Source organism: Euphorbia lathyris, chromosome 4 (assembly GCF_963576675.1).
Source record: "Euphorbia lathyris chromosome 4, ddEupLath1.1, whole genome shotgun sequence".
Classification (NCBI taxonomy): Eukaryota; Viridiplantae; Streptophyta; class Magnoliopsida; order Malpighiales; family Euphorbiaceae; genus Euphorbia; species Euphorbia lathyris.
In genome coordinates this window covers 12,925,255-12,942,257 of record NC_088913.1, presented here as the reverse complement: position 1 = coordinate 12,942,257, position 17,003 = coordinate 12,925,255, and the positions used below count along the sequence as shown (strand labels likewise).

Below are 17,003 nucleotides of genomic sequence, written 5' to 3'. Positions count from 1 at the left end.
CACTAGTGAATAGAGGGTTCTGGTTCAATTCTAGGGCTTTTGAAATAAAAAAAAAATTACTAGCAAATTGTGATTTGTTCGAATTTAGAGGAAATTACGATTATAAAGATGATTAAAACTCATAAATTGAGTGGTTTTGGTATTATTAGGACTAGAGTTAGAATGATTAATATTGACAATGTGGGGAAAGGATTGAAGCTTAGTAATGGGAGGATGCTACATAATGGAAATCAAAATCACATAGATCTTAATGACCATACATTGGTCATTCACCATTAAATCTAAGCTTATTGGAATTTTAAGGTGGAGATTCAAAGCATCTTGCGGCTTAGATTTAATAAATCTAGATCTAACAGTGAATGATCAAATTCACTTGGTCATTAAAGTTCATGTGAATATTCATGTATTTAGTTAGGGCGATTAATTTTATGTCAGATTACGGAGATTGATGTGTTTTACTCCATTTCTTTGAAAAAAAAAAATTGAAGTTACTCATATTTGGGTAATTTTAGTCCTGAAACGGTGATAAATTTCAGGTAGTTTTAACAACTTATTTTACAAGAGAGCATGCTTTTCATGTCTAAGAATCTCTATGCTTAATTCGTTTTCACACTTTAATAACATAAAAATCATCATATTTACGATTTTTAATATTATAGCCATTAAATTTCAATTAAGATTTGCTTTCAAAATGAAAATGTTTAGAAATTAAAGTTGTTTATGATCATTTTTTATTATGGAATCAAAATTTTTATTTTTTAAAATCACAGGATTTTGTGATTTCTCTCTCCTAACCAAACAACACCTAGATGACTTCAAAACAAAAAATTTAAAGAATTAAAGTTGTTTAGAATATTATCGATTCTTGAAATTTTATATTTTAAGGTCCATCAACCGTCATTTTAAAGCATTAATTGAAATTTAATTGTCATAATATTAGAAAATGTAAAGTTTAGCATTTTAAAGTTTTGTGATTATAAGTATGAGTAAAGTTCATTGGCTGTGGGTGTAATTTACCCTTTAATGAGGGACTTTATTGAAACAATTCAACACTAATATTATCATCCCCAAACTTCCTAATGATGAATATCTTAATGATTTAGACCCATCGTGTTGAATAGTTTTATAAATCATTTCAAAAGTTTTAGCGGTGCTTTCAAAGTGCGGCCTTATCTCAGTGTCGGAAATGGAGTCACCACTTGGACTAGGTCTAGGAATATTATGAAAATTTCTTACAGAAAATCTACCTAATTTCAAACAATTAAGTACGCATGTAGAACATCAATATCCCCCGACAGGAAATATTAAGCAACCCTAAAATGTCTACTGAATCTGATGGCTTCCTACTCGACACTCCACCATATTGTCTTGTGCATTATTGAATCTTTTAAATCTATGTGAAAGTGTGTGCATATTATAGTGTGTCAATTAACATTTTAGGATTAAATCTCTTATTATTACCGAACTTTTAGCATGTTATGTTTTTGGTTTAGAAGATATAAAAATAAAATAAAGTAGAATGAGTCCTCAAAATACACACTGAATGAATCTCCAAAATACATTGGGCCCAAATACACCGGTTCCAGAAAGTTCTCCCATTCGAACAAGATCTAGAAGAGTTGTTCAACTTTCTACTAGATATTCACCAAATGAATATATCCTAGTCACCGATAGAGAAGAACTAGAAAACTTTGAAAAGGCCATCAATGACAAACACAAAAATAAGTGGATCGGCGTCATGTAAGATGAGATGAAATCCTTGCATGAGAATAAAACTTTCAAGCTAGTGAAGTTGTTTGAAGGCATAAGGCTTTGAAGAACAGATAGATATTCAGAATCAAGAATGAAGAAGCTAATTCACAACCTATATTCAAAGCTCGATTTGTTGTGAAGGGATACAGTAAAAAAGTATAGACTTTGATGAGATTTTCTCACTGGTGGCGAAGATTACATCCATTCGTACTGTACTAGAATTAGTAGTAAATCATGACTTGGAGGTTGAGAAAATAGATGAAAAACGGTCTTTCTTCATGGTGATTTGGAAAAAGAAATACACAAGTAGTAACCAGATGGTTTCCAGAAAAAAGAAAAAGAAGATTACGTATGTAAGCTAGAGAAGAGTTTGTATAAATGTTTTGAAAATCAGATGAGAAGTCGAACCGGTTTGATAACTTGACCAAAGGTCAATGAGTTCAATCAGTTGACTCGAATTAGTTGAACCGGATGATATTATAAATAATATATATATGTAATAAAATTTTCTCCAATTAAATATAAAAATTCAAATATCAAAAACTAAAAAATTAATTTGATACAAAAGTTAACACAAATCACACTTGTTCCATAGTTCACCGATCTGACCAAATGACCTATGATCCAACTATAAATCCGGTTTAATGTCCGGTCAGGTTCTGATAACATTGATTAAAACAATGACATACTTGCAATTTTGTTTGCTAAACAGAATTTGAATCATACATGTAATCCGATCATCCAAAAGGAGGCTTAATGTGTAAAAAAAAAAAAAATCAATAGCTTAATATCTCCGTTTAAAAAACAAGGTTTAATGTGTTCAAAAATAATTAGTCATGGACTTAATATATAATCAAATTTTATATTCAAAACCAATTTTCATTATCAAAAGTCTAATATAACCGAAAATAAAAGATTAAATCATCCAAATTAGAGATTAAAGACTTAATGAATCAAATGGTAGGAGATCAATCAAGAGCCTCCACTTGCTTTTTCCATTTTTTTTTTTTCCTTATTCCTTGTTCATAACATGATACCATATAAAGAAGTTGTTGAAAACGAAGCTAAATAAAACAAAATAATCAAGCAAAGGTCGAACACCAAAGGTTTGTTAACGAAGTTCGGCAATTTTGAATTGCCTACGTCTCCGGAAGCGATGAACAGTTTATTTCTTATTGATCGTGTAAAAGAGATACAGTTTACATGTATTTATAGTGTGTAATAAAATTACTCAAATACCCCTTGTACCATACCGCGGGGGCCGCACCCCCGGCCCACTAATCCTAGCTTGTCAATGTCGTTCCAAGATGGGCTTATCCCGTCGTTCCGCTCCACTCCGGGATAAGCCCGTTGGATATTATGAGCCATATCCAACATAAGTTATCTTTTTCTTATTTTTTTATTCTTTTCTTTAAAAAGTATAGAAATTTGGATTAACAAGGAAAAACACTTAAAACTTAGCAAAGCAACAAAACAGAATAACAGAAAAAATTGCTCCTAAATAAGAGAAAATTTAACAAAAAAAAAAACTCAGCATCAAACACAGAAACAATTCATATTATTGAAATTAAATTGATAGAAAAGAAAAATAGATTTACAACCATCAGGGCTAGAATTAGAAAAGATGAAAAAAGGTATTCCAAGTTTGGATTGTATCTTCTTTTTTGTTTAATGAAAGTTCGGATTGTAACTTAGGATATTAGTTAGTAATGGCTGCTGCACTGTGGGTATTCCGTTCCATGATCAAGCCCCAATCTTAAAAATCAACCGGAAGTTGACTTTCAACAGAGCTTTTTCCAATTGAAATAAATTCAAGACCTCAAACTTCAAACTGAAGCTCTTTGGTAATACTACTGTATTTACCTGTAGTTTCAAAATAACACATTGGGATTTCTACACCTGGACACAATGTGGCCACTCGCTTGAACTGTTTCAACAAAAATAAACGAAGAGGAAATATAGCTGCCATTAGTAATTCAATTATGTCAACTATATATATTTCATACGAAAAATGATAATCATATCAAAAAAGATTGTGTCAAATCGAAAGGATTGTGCCAAGTAAGTTATCTACATAAATCGTATTGAAAACTAACAGCTCTAATTACAATTTAGTGACAATATGTGAGTTGTTTCCCCCCAAAAACCTGTAATATGTAAGGATAATGGTCATATTTGCCAATAAGACTGTTGCGAAAAATCAATTTTACTCTTATCTCGTAGTGAAAATTTTAGCATAACTTTACTCACAATAGAAATTTTAGTTCAAATTTACTCTTTTCCAAATAAATACTGATTAAAATTAGCAATCAAATTTCTTAGAAAATGATAAATTGAGCTATTATTTCGATTTATACGATGATGATAAAATTGAACTTTTTCATTAACTTCAAGAGCAATACTTAATTCTTTATTACCAAAATTAAGGGGTAAGTTACGAAATATCTATGATTGATGGAGTAATTTCCCTCTTAACATTATAAATGGTATACTTGAAAGTCATTTTGTTCATCGTGTTTACACATTGCATATTATTTGATTCAAAAATCAAGAGTTACGCATATTTTGTGATTTCAAAATATTTATGTTTTTTTATTAAAAGTTCTTCACACTTTTATGAATGCCAACATGACAAAGAATGCCTACTTGAAACGGAACTTTGACTCCAAATATACAATAGAGAAACTATTAAAAGGATTTATGACTTAGAGTTGCCATTGGCCTTCAATTATGGTTCATTGTTCTGACTTCTGATAAGCTCAAGGTTCTCCAAAATGCATAAAAGGTTGTCAACCACATTCAGATTCTCCTAAGATGGGTTGTTCTATTTCGTAATTAGTGTTTATATGGCTAAATTGGCTTTCTTCTATGCTTCCAATATGAAGAACGAAATAAATATGAATACTGGCAAAATATAAAATCCAAGATGACAAAAAGGAATACCTTATGCTGAGTGTATTTATCTCTTATTGCTTTCAAATTGCTACCCTTTTTATTTAAATGGAGGTCATGAATGGTAAGAACACATTCCTTCAAGTCAGATGGCCTGTAACCTGAACAACGTTGCAACGAGGCATTCTGCAAATATGCAAAATAATGTTACGAAGAGGATAAGACTACAAATTAGTGAAGTTGCATTTAATATCCTGCAACTTATTCACTTCTTGACTAAAGCAATTTTGTACACTTTCATATGGTGCATTCATGACTCCAAACTATGACGCTACTAACATTACATTACGGTTCCTAAATTTCATTTCGTAACATAAAATTCTTTGAACTTTACAGTGAAGACTAAATCAATACAAATCCATTTAAAAATTTAACGAAATGATGACATGGATAAGTTTGACTATATTATTGGCTTTAATCTAGAGTAATTATGATGAATTACATATGTCAAGATCATTGTTTCGTTAATTTTGCAAAGTATTTACCTTAGTTTCCTATGTTTTATCATCATCTCTTCCAAGAACAAAACCCCCAAATTTTGGATTATTTATTACATCCACATAAGCATAATAACAAAGACCCTGAGCACAATCGGATTTATATCCTTGTTCTTTTGGGGGTAAATAGTAATAGAATAAATTTCTTACCCACGGATGCTCTTTTGCTTGGATGGTGAATCTTGAGAGGAAAACAGCCGATGCAGCAATTAACGATGATGAGAAGCGGAGACATTCATAATCTAACAGACTTAACTCCGCAAGATAGCAACTCAAGAACTCAAATTGCAAATTTGTAGACTGTAAAGTACATGCATATTGAGTTAGCGGAAATACACGTGAAAGCACGGATATATTATATAATTACACATATAAACTTATCACTATTTATATTTGTTTATAATTGGAAGTGGATCCATCATACACCTAAACTTGTGAACTTCAGACATCCTTGTTCGCAGACATAGTATGAAATATGTATAGGTGAAAGTTTAAATAGACAAGTTCATATCGATTTTGAAGTCTATTAAATCAATAAGATCGTCTAAGATCCAAACTTGACAAGTGTAAGATGTGGAATGACAAAATAAATAAAATAAAATAATAAATATAGGTGTAGTTACGTATTAAATCTAGTACTCTCTCCATTCTTATATATAAATGACTTTTGTTAAAATCACAACAACCAAGAAACACTTAATTAAGCTATTTAAAGATAAAAACTACCCTCAGTTGCTCCCTTAAAAAATGTGTCCATTATAGCGACTAAGGATAATAAGATTGTAAACATTTCAAAAAAAAAAAACTATAAGATTGTAAAAAAGAGATGAAATAATAAAAAAAAGTGTCAAATATTTAAGAATTTTCTTATGACTCTAAAACGTCATTTATAAGAATGGAAGGAATAATAAACATTTGGAATTCAGAGGAAAAAAAACTTGCTTACTTCACAATTCTCCTGAGCAGCTTTTGTTAAAATCCTGGATTTTCAACGTACATTTTTTTTTGTTAGTTGCTTCGAAAAAATAGTATACAGGAGAGAAATAGATTCTCAAATGGAAATCTAGTAATGATTTATCTGTATTCTTGCCTGAGAAAATTCTTTATTGTGGGAGTGCCCATTTCATACTTCAAGAATTCAAGAACATCTTTCTCCATACTTGCTAACTGCAAAGACAAAATAGAATATAAATCAATCTCTTAGTTTAGTTTACTTTAGTTTCCAAGATCTCAGGAGGGGAGAAAACAAAACAGATTTTCTCAATAGATTTCTGAAACAAAAAAATCTAGACTCCTTTCAGAAAAAAAAAAACAAAAACAAAAAAAAAAACTAGACTCAGTATTTAGGGTTTTAAAATGGGTTAATTTGGTGATATTATTGGGCAATGTCGCACACTTTTATCATCTCAAAACGGTTACACTATCCGTTTCATTAGAAGACAAGCAAACGGTTTAGCTCATGCTTTTGCTAGAGCGACCTCTCAAGTTGCTAGTCAGTGTTACTTTGATAATATCCCTAGTGGGTTTTCCCTTTCTGTATTAAACTTTTGCCGGCTTTTGACTCATTAATGATATTTTGCTTCAAAAAAAAAAGGGTTATCATGTAACAAGCAGCATATGATTTATATATTCAACGTTATATATAACATAAATGTAATCAAAATAATAATAGTGTGAAACAATGGCGGAGCCAAAACCGAAACTTCGGAGGAGCTCCAATGTGTATAATTTTTTTTTAAATACTAATAAATATATTTATAAAAATAAAATAAACACTATAAAATATATATCCTATCATAAATGCTAGTAAATGGTATTTGTTTACCTATAATGAGAATTAATATATTTCTATCTAAAAACTTTAAACAATTCATTTTCTATCACCATCATATACTTAATTACACCAAAATTAAATCAAAGGAGCCTAGTTCAATTAGTACACTCTGAAATGAGAGATGGAGGTTGTGGATTTGACTTCTTAAAAAATTAATAAAAAATTACACCAAAATTAAATTACTATAAATATTAAAAGTTATAATACATCTTCATGTCAAAGTTGCATAGTAGAATTTGTATTCAAAGCTCGCGAATTCGCGTTCTGTTGATCTCTTAATATTTTCTTAACAAAAACTGCACCAATTAATCCATGAAATTCAATTGAAAATTAAAAAAGGAATTAAAATGAAAGAAAGCTAGAAAATGAAAAGGTAAATAGGAAATATATATAAATACATATTCAATAATCCTTCCTAATAGTAAGGAATTAATTGATTGAATTAAAAAATATACCAACCGTGAGATTTCTCAAAAAAAATAACACTTTTTTAATTATATATTTATTGGTTGCATGCAATTCGTCTAACGAAAAGTTTCTCGAAGAAGAGAAGCCATGGTTGGGGACTCTCAGCCGAGGCAGCGCAGGTACGGTTCCCTTCAAAAACCACCCTTTTAGGGGTTTCAGGTTGGCCGGAGGGTCAGTCGATCCTCCGTGACCCTTTCTGATTGCTCGTGTCAAACGAGTCAAGTCAAACAGATTGTTATGTCAGAAATTAACAGCCATACTCATATTGGTTTAATACATTTTTTCCAATTCCTGAGGATAGACACTGACCTCTTCCTTCTTGTAAGTATTATCTGTTATGTAGCAGAAGTCTTCAACATTTGGAGGACTGATCTCTTCATACTTCCTATATGAACAAACCAAGAAATACATCCAATAATATGAACAATCTCCAAAAGAAAAGAAAGAGAGAGAGAGAGTTGTTAATTGTTAGCTACTTACGAGGCAATATGCATACAAGAAACACCAAGAAGCTGCAGCTTGTTCCTGCTCAGAGCTTGTGAAGAAAGGTATCTATCAACATATGATACAGTGAGATAAAGGGTATCAGAGACAAGCTTGTATTCTTCTGCAACCTCAACCAACCAGTCCACTAGAATTTCTCGCATTCTCACTGAAATATCAGTCTGTACTGCAGTGATGTAATTTGGCAAGCATCTTCTTTTTTCTTCCATCTAAATAACCACCCATCATTTTTAAGTCTATGAGAATTCTATATCCCTATATATATGTTGAAATGCTCAAATTGAAATGTCAGAAGTACGCTACTGAATCTATAGAAGACGGAAAAAAAAACAGAGTATATATTCCAATTATTATTCTGTTTGGATGGGAAGATTACGGAGAGGATAGGTACTGAAACAGTTTTTTGAATTTCATTTATTTCTCGAGACTCACATCTTGAACAGCATCAAAAATCTAACTAAGCAAAACCAGCTAATAATAATTTTCTAGAGCAGAATAAAGATACAGTAGGTGATCCTCATTAAAATTTAGGGCTAATTTGCAAATTCTTAAATTCTTTTGTTCTAATTCATTTCTCAATAGATATCAGCTTAGCTCAAACAACACAGAATTAATGAATTTATACCTCCAACGAATGAAGATACCCATACATAGATGATGAGTAAGAAGGTTTCATCAAATCCATATCCTGTGTCGACATCGGCGAGCTGTCTACATCATTTTGATTTTCATCCCTTGCCTTTACTCTGAAATTTATCTGCTGACTGGTCTCCACGTCCGAATTATGAGTAGACTCAGTATTCGACGAGTTCTCCGGATCCTCCGGACTCATCTTCTTCATTTCATGTACATTCTTCTCCCTGGCATCAACGCCCAAGCTCTGGATCAACTCAACGGTCGACGAATCGCCCTCTTTCAGTATGCATTCTTGGATCTTCAGGAAATCGGAATTCCTAGTAGAATTAATACAAGGTAAGTTAGTAAGTTCACCAAGCGGAACCCGCTTCTTAGAGTGTTGCAGAGAATGAGTAGCGGTAGAAGCACGCTTCTTGGATGATGAGAGAGTGAGATTAACGCGATTCTCATTCTCACCCATCTGGTTTTAATCGAAGTTTTAATTATGAGATCAAATTGTGACCAGAAATTAGGGTTTTCAACCAGAGATAGAGAAACGTATAAAAGGGAGGGAATGGAGGAAGAGAATGGCGGATGCCGCCTCTTTCAGCGTTTGAAAAATGTATATTACCGCCCAAATGATTCACTTTTGGACCGGTTTCTTTGGGCCGGTCAATTAATTGGTTGGATTTTGTTTAGGATTTTTAAATAGATTTTTAGGCTAAACTTAGAGGTTTGACACCTCTGATCATTATGATCAACACATATTTGAAAGAGTTTATTAGATTTAAAAATCTAATTTTGATAAAATGCTTTTTTTTCATTTCTTTTAAATGATTTACTATGTTCTTATTTGTCATTTTACACAAATAGCTATTAGTAATCAGCTAAGTTTTACCAAACAAATTTACACAATCAACTAGTCCAAACAGCTAGTCAAATCAGCTAACAAAAAAGGTAATAAGCTAACAACTAATGTAATAAGCTATTGGCCCTGTTTGGTAAAGAGCGTTTTGAGATAAAAAGAACGGTTTTGACCAATTTTAGAGGTTTGACCACTGAAATCGCTGATTGGAGTGTTTGGTGGAGAGAGTTTTGGGATGAAAACGTTAATTTAGAAAAAGCTCCTTTTAGGAGCTTTTTCAATTAGCGTTTTGCAATATTAAAATTAATGGACTTCTTTAACCCTAATAGATAGACTCCCTCTTCTCCTGCGCCAAAATTAATGCCCTTAATCATCTTTTTGCACAAACCGCTATTATCAATCAACTAATTTTTACCAAACATGTCTACACAAACAGCTAGTCAAATCAGCTAATGTAATCAGCTAACAGCTAATTCCCAAACAGGGCCATTAGCTAACAACTATCAGCTATTTGCCAAACAGGACTAAAGTGTACTTCCATTTTTTTTAAGAAAACACGAAACAAACGGAACATAAATTATCCTTGGAAGAGAAACGTCCAGGTTATCATTAAGCAGGTATTGATTCAAAGACAATGACGCTAGAGGAGTAGACAGAGTAAACACCTTAAGAGAAAACTCATATCTCATTCTCACCAAATCGTCAACAATCATATTACTTTCATAATACACATGGAAAACCTGAGTTTGACTAAAATTAGAAATAACTCTAACAATGGCAAGAACTTTGTTACTTTATACAATATTTTTGTTTTTTTTGTTCTATTTATGATAGTTAAATAATTACGAGTTTAATTAATGGAAGTAGTCTACTTCCATTAATTACATTCACAATTGTTTAACTATCACAAATAAAACAAAAATAAACATTAGTCCAAAATCATCTTAGAAAGCGAAACACACAAATTATCATCAAGCATGCATTGAGCTAAAGAACCCGAAGGTGTAGATAGAATAGACACCCAAAGGGAAACTTATGTGTCATCCTCGATAAACCATCAGTAACCCAATCACGATATGCATGGAAGACCTGAGTTTGATTAAAATTAATAAGAACTCTAACGATAGCAAAAACCCTAATACTTTATATAACATCTTTATTTTTTATTTTTTTTAAGTATGTATGGTAGTTAAATAATTATGAGTATAATTAATGGACGTACTTTAAAGTCTACTTCCATTAATTACACTCATAATAGTTTAATTTTGGTTTCATTTATGATTCTTTTGTCCGAAAATCATAAATAAATTCGTTGAGGGTGGTTTGTCGTCAAGTGGAAAATAAAGAAGAAAAAATATATATTTCTGACAAAAAATTTAATTACTTACCATTCACGTGGTGCTTTTGAACGGATGTGTTTATTTGTTTCCATATTGATAACTTGTGAAAAATTCCTTGATCGGAACACTTCCTTGTGAGACGCCGTTGGGATCGGCCAGGAACACTCCGATGTCTAAGTCAGTAATATTCTTAAGAGAATAAATTATAATCACAAAAGTAAGGTTAGAATAATGTGTGTACCTTTGATCCCATGAAGATGGGATATTTATATGCAATTCTGTAACAATCGCATTAATTCCATTTATTATCCTTGAATGTGGGTTTTGATGTTACTTTAGTTATACTCGATGGTTTCAGTATTAATGGAGTTGTTAGTATCATCAATATCGGAGGTTTCTCCTTGATAACGGTTTAGTGACTCCTGCATTAATTATCATTAATTCCATATTAATCATGCATAAATCCCATGTATGAGGGAGCATGCACGAGTGTACGTACTAGTGTTGGGAAGACTGAAGAGTTCCCTATTACGATTGGAGTGCATCAAGGTTCCGCACTAAGCCCATTTCTTTTTGCCATCGTTATGGATGAACTAACAAGTTCACTTCAAGATGGTATACCATGATGCATGCTGTTTGCAGATGATATTGTGTTGGTTGATGAGATGAAAGAAGGAGTGGAGAGGAAGTTGGAACTATGGAGACAAACTCTAGAATCTAGAGGCTTTAAGTTGAGCCGAAGTAAGACAGAATATTTGGAGTGTAAGTTTAGCGGCCATAGAAGTAGGGAGGCAGGGACAATCACCCTAGATGATAGAGTTGTTCAGGCCTCGGATTGCTTCCGGTATTTAGGATCTATTATCCAAATGGATGGAGAAGTAGATGGAGATGTTGCTCATAGGATTAAAGCTGGGTGGTCGAAGTGGATGAGTGATACGGGTTTCCTTTGTGACCCCGACATGCCTAATAGATTGAAGGGAAAATTCTACTGGACGGCAATTAGACCAGCATTGTTATATGGTACGGAGTGTTGGGCAGTGAAACACTGCCACATCCATAAGATGTCATTAGCGGAGATGCGTATGTTGAGATGAATGTGTGGTCATACGAGAAAGGATCGGGTGAGTAATGAAATAATTAGGACAGAAGTAGGGGTCACATCTATTGAGAATAAAATGAGAGAAAACCGACTAAGGTGGTTCGGCCATATGAGACGTAGAGCGCTTGATGCACCGGTTAGGAGAACCGAAGAGTGGCAAAGGGATGTAGTGGTGAGGGGTAGGGGAAGACCTAAGCAAACTTGGAGGAGGGTGATCGAGAGTGATATGAGTTTACTGGGTATTGAGGAAAATATGGTAGTGGATAGGACGGAGTGGAGGGAGCGAATTTGTGTCGCTGACACGGCTTAATTTCACGGTTTTATATGGTGGTTCATGTTAGCCGACCCCGAATCATTTCGGGACTAAGGCTTTGTTGTTGTTGTTGTTTCCTCATTCTAGAATAATTTGAGCTGTTATCAGAAGCTCCCTTTAAAAATCTCTTTAGGACTGTATAAAGCGTGTTTTATATTTAATGTTTTTCCATTAAACATATTTCCCCAGACCAGTAGGAATGGGACACGTCACTTAAATTTTCTAAGCATCAAATAAGCCAATGAAAGTGTTCGGGAGTGTAACTCAAAAAACTCTTTTTTCTCGACTTATCAAAATATACCAATCTTTTTGGCTTGGACTTGATAATTTCTTATTTTGTCAAGCTTCATACGTACCCTATTAATTTTTTAGGAATTAAAGCCACATAGTTCTACCGTCATTCTAGACATTCGCCATTCTAGCTTTGTTCCCCATTTTAAACATTATTCGCTTTTTTGGGTTTTGGTACTCTAGGCACTTGCCTTTTTAGCGTTTACTTATTTTCCAAACTATTTTTACTTTGTTTTTATGAAGGCGAGACTTCATTATCTTTGATGAAGACGATGCTTCATTATCTTGGATGAAGACGAGTCTTCATTGCTTTTGATGAAGAAGATTCGCCAATTGTAGCTTTATTTGGGCGTTCTTTGAGCCATTCGCAATTCGATAGGTTTTACTTTTGCCATCTAGGCATTCGCCTCGTGGGGCTTTTTTTGTTCGCCATATTTTGCATTCACCATATCGGGCTTTTTCTTAGGAGTTCTTTGCGCCATTCGCCATCTGATAGGCTTTACTTTTGTCATATAGGCATTCGCCTCGTGGGGCTTTTTTGTTTGCCATATTTTGCATTCGCCACATCGGGCTTCTTCTTAGGCGTTCTTTGCATCATTCACCATTTGATAGGCTTTACTTTTGCCATCTAGGCATTCGCCTCGTGGGACTTTTTCCTTCGTTCGCCATATTTTGCATTTTATGAAGAGTTTTGTTGTTTCTTCTTTTATTGCATGTTGAACTTGAGAATATTTTTTAAGTGTTTAAACTTATTCCACCAAATCGCATGTTTGATCTCTTGAGAAGATATTTTTAAGTGTTTAAACTTATTCCACTGAATTACACATTTGATATTTTGAGAAGATATTTTTAAGTATTTAAATTTATTCCACCGAATCACATGTTTGATCTTTTGAGAAGATATTTTTAAGTGTTTAAATTTATTCCACCGAATCACATGTTTGATCTTTTGAGAAGATATTTTTAAGTGTTTAAACTTATTCCACCGAATCACATGTTTGATCTTTTGAGAAGATACTTTTAAGTGTTTAAACTTATTCCACTGAATCACATGTTTGATCTTTTGAGAAGATACTTTTAAGTCACTACAAGAAAAACGGTAATTAGCAACCAATATTTGAGACCAGATTAAAATCGGTTGCAAAATTGCAACCAATATGGTTGCAAGTCATTGCCATAGGTTGCAAAGGAAATGATTAGATTTCTTAAATACATTTGAAACAAAAATACGGTTGCAAAATTCTCTTGGTTGCAAATATTGCAACCGGATCTGTCTCAACATATATTTTCTGGTTGCAATTATATTTGCCCTAAATTTCAATTTTACTAAACCCGAACACTTGTTTATAAACCTGATTTTCATTTCTCCAAACCAACTGTTAGCACTACAAATGAGTCGCGCCGCTATCATGAACAGTTCGATGTACGACTCGAAGTTCGGTCAAGTTCATAAATAAACTCATAAATATAATTTAATTTTGGAGGTTCTAAATCAAAATGTACATAGTTTTAAGTTAATAATATTATTTATATTTAATAGTTATAATTTGATATTTATTTTTTTATATTATAATTTGCTATATTGGATTTAAATAATATTATAATACTTATTATTTGGGTTAATAATATTTATTTATAAAAAAACTACACTATAAATTACTTAATATTAGTACCCGGCACCACTTCAAATATATCTATCTATAACTAATACAAATAAAAACTAATACTATTATTTTATAATTTGATAATATAAACGAGTAAAGTAAAGTTTTAGGGTTTTTTCAATTTTCCTTCTCTCATTTGCGCCTCCATCCACTATCTTCGTTCCTCGCCTCCATGGTCTTCTTCAGTTCTCAATCTCTCAGAGACCGCCGTAACCCTCTTCGCCTCAAGTCTCCATCACTTGCCGATCATCGTAACTCTCTTCCCCAGTTCTCCATCTCTTGCCGACCGCGAATCGCCTCAGTTCTCCACCGGTCACCTCAACTGAATTCGTAACTGCTCTAAGGTGGGTTATCTTATCTTTTTTATAGATCTATCTTAAATTAGCTTTCGAAAATTCAGTAGAAAAATTGAAGTTCTAAATTCGAACTTTAACTCTGTTTGAGCTTCTTCCTCTGTTTAGCACAAAATCTTCGTTCATTTTACATCTTAATTTTATAGAAAACTTATCTCCATGACCCAAAGAAACTGAGATTTTCTCGCATGAACTATTTGTGTCAATGGATTACGACATTTGCGCCCTATGGCAGGCCACTTGATTTTCCTCTGTGCGTTGCTAGATCTCTCAGTCAGGTACTTAACCCAGGTACCATCTCCCCCTAGATGTTGCAAGGGCTTCGACAATCAAGGCAATGTAGCAATATGGTTCTGTAATACAGAATTACATATTATTTTTAGTTTTTAGGCTTGACAATCAAGGCCAATTAGGCTAAAGTTCTCTGTCATCGAGACTATTTTAAGACTTTTTCTTTTTCCCCATTTATTTATACTAGCTCTACTTCCAAGTTTTCAAGTTTTCAGTTTCATCAATGCATATTTAAAGGAAGTCTGGAAGAAGAGATTGTTCGACACACTAACATATTTGTGATACGATTATGATTGACATTTTGAATGTGCATGTCTGTTTTGCATTTAGCTTGAATGCTCTTTATGGAAGGCACCAGATCAGGAAGGGTTTTTGTGCAGGAGCATGGGATTCTAGTGATGCCCATGCTTTTATGAACTACACCATAAAAAGGGACACAAAGTTAGATTTATGGAAATTTGGTATAAGCCTTGTACAAAGTCTTTTTTTATTTTTTTTTTTTTGCTTAAAAGGCATGGCTTGCACACTTTATCTTATGTATTGCCTTTGTTATGGAAGGTAACGAGTTAAGTGGAAGTGGAGTTGGTGCAAGCGTTAGTGCTGAACTCTACCGGAGAGGTATGTGTTGAAATATTACATATGTTTCATATAAGTTTAAACCACAGTTAATGTTATATGCACTGATATATAAGTCTTCTAAATCACAATCTTATTGGTTACTGCTATATCATACTTCGTTTCATGAATTTTATCTTATCTTTGTGGGCATCATTAAAAGCATTTTCTCTTTGAAGCAAGAGCAGTGGCATTATAGCTTTTGGACATGTTTATTTATTCTAGAGACTATTCAGTTTTAGACACAGTATATATGGCAATATGTTAGTTTTGTGTAACATGTTGTTGATATGAGGATTTTTAGTGGAATGGATTATAAGTTTTCATTTACTTATATTATATTTTTGTTTAAAATGTTGACAGGATTTAGTGAGTTTTGTGTAACATGTTAACAGGTAAAAAATATATACTAATGGATTATTAGTTTTAGTGGAATGGATTACTAGTTAAGAATGTATACAAATGTTTGTGTTCATTAAATAGAATATCGATGCATATTTTTAATTTTTTGTGTCATATTAAATGTAGGCAGGGTATCAGAACACTATTGAACAACAAGAAAAACAAGTTGAACGGACACCTACTGAACTTGAGGCAGCCATTAATCAAACAGAAGCATTCTATGTGGCTTGTGGAGGGGTTAATAGAGATGGAGGGATTTCTGGACTAGCTTCAGCTGCATCTCATATGTATGTCGCTTCCTAGAAATACAAGAGCAACTCTTTTTCTTCAAGTCCCAACATTAAAAGTGCATCTACCTCTTATGCTAATACACACTCATCTTCGGTCTATACATCTTTAAAGCAAATCCAAATCACTCCTGACCGACTTTAGGACTTCGAGAGGATTGTTTTTTTGAAAGAGGGTGGATATCGAACTCTTACTCCCCACCCTCATTTTGGTGATCACATATTATTATGAAACCTTTAGAACTTACTATTAGTTATAAATTTAGTTCAGTGTATGTATAATTTTAGTTTTTAGAAGAGTATGTATAACTTTATTGTTACTTCTAAATATATTTTGTTTATTCATTTTATATTGTTTGTTTATTACCAGAAAAATATATATAAAAAAGCTGTCCAAAAATTCACTCATTCGTAGTTGATGAAGTGAGCTTGGTTGCTAAAAATACAAATCTGGTTGCAAAAACGTATTAGAAACCGATTTAGCAACCAGATTTTTGGTTGGTAATTACTATTTTTCTTGTAGTGAGTGTTTAAACTTATTCCACCGAATCACATGTTTGATCTTTTGAGAAGATACTTTTAAGTGTTTAAACTTATTCCACCGAATCATATATCTTTGATTTTTTGAAAAGATCTTTTAAGTGTTTAAACTTATTCCACCGAATCACATGTTTGATTGTTGAGCGATTTCCGCAAGTGCACGGTTTCGCTTGTAGTAATAAAAGATATCGAACCCACATGGAACGCTTTTTATGAAAACTTATTTAAATTTAGTTTAGTTCACGTCTTAGGTTTATACTATAGAAAATCGTTTAATTAGTTTTTGTATTGGTTTGGATTAGATGAGAATAATATGTTGAA

The 17,003-nt window shown here is 32.7% G+C and overlaps 1 protein-coding gene and 1 long non-coding RNA gene across 2 annotated transcripts; one reads left to right on the top strand and one right to left on the bottom strand.

The window, feature by feature from the left end:
• Positions 1-3,316: 3,316 nt before the first annotated feature.
• On the bottom strand, positions 3,317-9,217 carry LOC136226769 (cyclin-A3-1-like). Its single transcript, XM_066015420.1, has 8 exons — positions 8,633-9,217; positions 7,984-8,216; positions 7,813-7,888; positions 6,292-6,368; positions 6,148-6,181; positions 5,352-5,501; positions 4,696-4,830; positions 3,317-3,679 (listed from the first exon to the last, which is right to left on the bottom strand). Exons 1-8 carry the CDS (start codon positions 9,101-9,103, stop codon positions 3,572-3,574), a joined length of 1,284 nt encoding a protein of 427 aa, XP_065871492.1. The 5' UTR covers positions 9,104-9,217; the 3' UTR covers positions 3,317-3,571.
• Positions 9,218-14,287: 5,070 nt separating this feature from the next.
• LOC136225612 (uncharacterized) lies at positions 14,288-16,494 on the top strand. Its single transcript, XR_010687188.1, has 4 exons — positions 14,288-14,538; positions 15,169-15,299; positions 15,397-15,456; positions 15,982-16,494. It is a non-coding gene; the product is annotated as an uncharacterized lncRNA (long non-coding RNA).
• The last annotated feature ends 509 nt before the right edge of the window (positions 16,495-17,003 follow it).

Bases quoted from the DNA above. Each gene is read 5' to 3' on its own strand.
- LOC136226769 (XM_066015420.1), bottom strand. From the start codon at position 9,103: ATGGGTGAGAATGAGAATCGCGTTAATCTCACTCTCTCATCATCCAAG. The intron at 8,217-8,632 runs GTATAAATTCAT...GTGGTTATTTAG, and splicing joins GGTATCTTCATTCGTTGGAG to ATGGAAGAAAAAAGAAGATG. The intron at 3,680-4,695 runs GTATTCCTTTTT...TTGTTGAAACAG, and splicing joins ATAAATACACTCAGCATAAG to TTCAAGCGAGTGGCCACATT.